General features: G+C 41.8%; 1 protein-coding gene across 1 annotated transcript in view; it reads left to right on the forward strand. All coding sequences in view use genetic code 11, as the record gives it.

The window, feature by feature from the left end:
• Nucleotides 1-532: 532 nt before the first annotated feature.
• Nucleotides 533-3,206, forward strand: part of EGR_05631 (Carbonic anhydrase-related protein) — a gene marked incomplete at both ends in the record, with an annotated part of 10,061 nt that continues 7,387 nt past the window's right edge. The window contains one exon of the mRNA XM_024494880.1: nucleotides 533-653. Coding sequence (XP_024350677.1) covers nucleotides 533-653 — 121 coding nt within the window. The remainder of the gene's footprint in view (nucleotides 654-3,206) is intronic.

Consider the following 3,206-nt stretch of genomic DNA (forward strand, 5'->3'; position numbering starts at 1 on the left):
CTTCTACAAATCTTGATTGGACAGTTACTTGTTTAAATGGTGGAGTCACATGACTAGAAAAGTGGGTGGTTCAAAGAGGTGTTGTATTTTCCCAAGTAAATGCAGTCTCTCTCTCCCCTCTGCTGCACGTCAAAGCTTGGCATGTCACAACGCGTCACGCGTGGAGAGAATAGGCATGTCCAAGGGCGGGGTGGACAAGTGAAGTTACATTTGTAGTGTCAAATTGTTGTGGCAACCTGACAGTGGAAATGGATGTGTGGAAGACGTTCAAATTATTCTATTTGTAGTTTGAGCGAGAGCCAATTAGGCTGCGGTTCGGGAAGCAGCGTTCTCCCATTGGTTAGTGCCACTATTAGACTGAGGCGTGGCTAACCTCTTCCAAATTACAAGCACACGCATACAGCCTGCCTTCCACAAACCGAGGCGTTGATGTCTACGCAACAGCCGGGAGTGATGAGCATTTAATCATGCTTACCGAGGAGGTTATGCTGTTGGTTCACTCGCTCCCTGTCAATGCAATAAGCGCCTGGTAATGACACACTGGGAGAGCTACATAGGCTCTTTCAATCTCCCCTACTGCTTCACTGACCGAGGTGCAATGTATCTTCGTCTCATTCAAATGCGATTGACAGAAATCTCCTTGTTAATCTGTTGTAAGTACCTTCGAACTTGCTTTAAATAGCTTCACTTTATTGCCTCGCCAAGTTCAAATCACCTCATTTGTCTGTCAGTTCAGATCATTTTATTAATTTTCGCGAAAAATATTCTTTTCTGCACAAACTAAAGCGACTGTTTAATTACTAAAGTATACAATATTTTATTGGGACGTAGCCCCTTCGGGGCATGATCTGTGCAAGTGTAAAAGCACTTTCAGACCAATAGAATTGGGACCCCTCAAGGTCAAAAAGGAACCAACCAATAAACTCACAGTGCTCACGCACCCAAGGTAGTCGGTAGAGATATAAAGGATTATTGAATTACGACAATTAATAAATTAATTCTTTTTCATATCTTAGAGGTCTTTAGACCCCCAAATTTTTCACCATCCACATTAAGAGACAAGCAGGGCTGAGGCAGCCCATCACCACCTCGTTGTAATTTTGTGCCCTTTTTAGATCTAATCTAAGCCTTAAGACTAAATTTACCCCTGGAAAGCTTACAAAGCCCCTAAACTTCTTATTAATTGCTCAAATAACTCCACCTTGCTACTAATGGCTAAATGTGTTTTCCCCCTAAAAAAGCATCATCAAGACACACCTTAGTTCATTTCCAAGTCAAGAAAGGACTCTTCCAAATAGTCAACTTTAAAAAGTGGATTGGAGAGGTTGAATCTCTCATATCGAAGCAAAAACAGGGAAGTCGAGATGGGGATGTTTGAATAGCGTATTAAGTCAATGCGCTATGGGCGGGCAGTAGATTTAGGCACTCGAGCTTACACCGGAAATGAGAGGGAGACTTTCGTCCTCCATCTCGAGAACTTCTCTACTACCCAAAAAAGCGTTTGATTTAACCAACCGCTTTAATGGATACTCTTACATGCTGGAGTGGGCAAACTGGGCGCCTCCTTCTTTGGGGACCACATAGTGACCCCTCGTTGTCTAGTTCATAACACTCTGACCCTCAATACTGGAGCAGCATAGGTGAAGAGTTTTCAGGGAAAATTAAAAATTGCTGACTGAAATTAGAAGTTCGGTAATTTACAACTGAAATAATGAATTCTGACTTTATAAGAACCATATGTCAAAACAACTACCACGCCATCCTCCTCAATAGCCTGCATTAGACGAGGCTTCCCCAAAAGCAAAATAATATCTCAAATTTCCATTTTAAATACGCACTGTATAGCGGTCAATGACTACTTCACTACTTCAAAAAGTCGCAGAAAAAAGCGGCAAAAAATTTACTTTCTTCTTTTAAATTCCTGTGCGGCCTGCCGACGTGGTGGGAGTCTTGAACTTTTCCCCATGGTGGAGTTTAAAGGTCAAACGAATCTCTCTCCCAAAGCAAAGTGCTTAACCCAAGAGGTGAAGAAACCTGTTTTTTGTTCTGGGCATTAAACCACAAACAAAGGGAAGGAAGTAGCCATTCCTACCTATTAACTAACCAGCTATATTTGGGAGGAGAGGGGCTTTTTTCAGGCATTCGTGGTAATTAAAGCTAATTTGTTGCCACGACTCCTTCCTGCCTTATAGAGTAAAGGAGTTAGGCAAGTGTATTTGTTTACTTAGTTATGTGGGTAAATTAGTACCCATTGTCGACACTTCCTAGGTAGTAGGAAAAGGGGGTCATCGTGATCCCTTCCCAACCCCATTCCCCTTCACTTTCCACCCCCTTCCCCTCTCTTCATCGCCCCAAACATGTTTCGGGTGATTTCTTCGAAGTCGGATCACCTCCAGGTAGCACTACACTGACTATCAGAATTACATAACCCCAGAGTTGTAAAAATGGGATGCGGGGAATTCAAGTTTACCGGAGAGATGGGCGAAAAAGATACTGATTCTTGTATTCGTGTAACCATAAGGGGAGAAAGGAGGGGTTGTACTGCTCTAACATGACAGACAATAATATAAGACTATACAGATATGTGTTTTGCGAAGGAAAAGATTTTTAGACAAAAATTTTTACAACCCGGATAGGCAATTTTACCCCTAACCGAATATAAACGAATATTTGCGAAATGTAAAATGGAGGCGTCGAAAAGGACAGGCTGCACTCAGTTTGCTTCAAAGGTTCCACCTGGTAAAAAATATCCCAACATTTTTTTGTGTAAAATTGCAATTAAATCGGAAAACTGTTTCGAAAGTAAAATACTACTGGATTGTGTTAATAGTAGCATTTGGTTCCCTCTAATGTCCCATTAGATATCTTTATATAATAACTTGCCAAAGTTCCTATTCAGGAGATAAATGGCGAAAAGGGGCTTGCTTGCCCATTCGAAGATGACGTCTGCTTTTGACTGCAGTAATGAGCCACTACAGAGTCGCTGTTAATGTTGTGAAACCACTGTCAGTGAAGGGACTTCAAAACTGTGGAATCGTTATTAAAAAATGGGTCAAATCAGCCATCTTTGCAGTTTTATCCGAACTGTTACAGCGGATTCCACGAATGTGTATTGTGTGTTTCCAAAAGAAGTAGAGGAAGCCAAATCCTCAGTTTAGATGGGTGTCCCCTTGGTTACAGCATGTGGAATGCTTCGACATTCCTTT

The sequence above is a fragment of the Echinococcus granulosus genome, assembly GCF_000524195.1.
Source record: "Echinococcus granulosus chromosome Unknown EG_S00043, whole genome shotgun sequence".
In the NCBI taxonomy this organism is placed as follows: Eukaryota; Metazoa; Platyhelminthes; class Cestoda; order Cyclophyllidea; family Taeniidae; genus Echinococcus; species Echinococcus granulosus.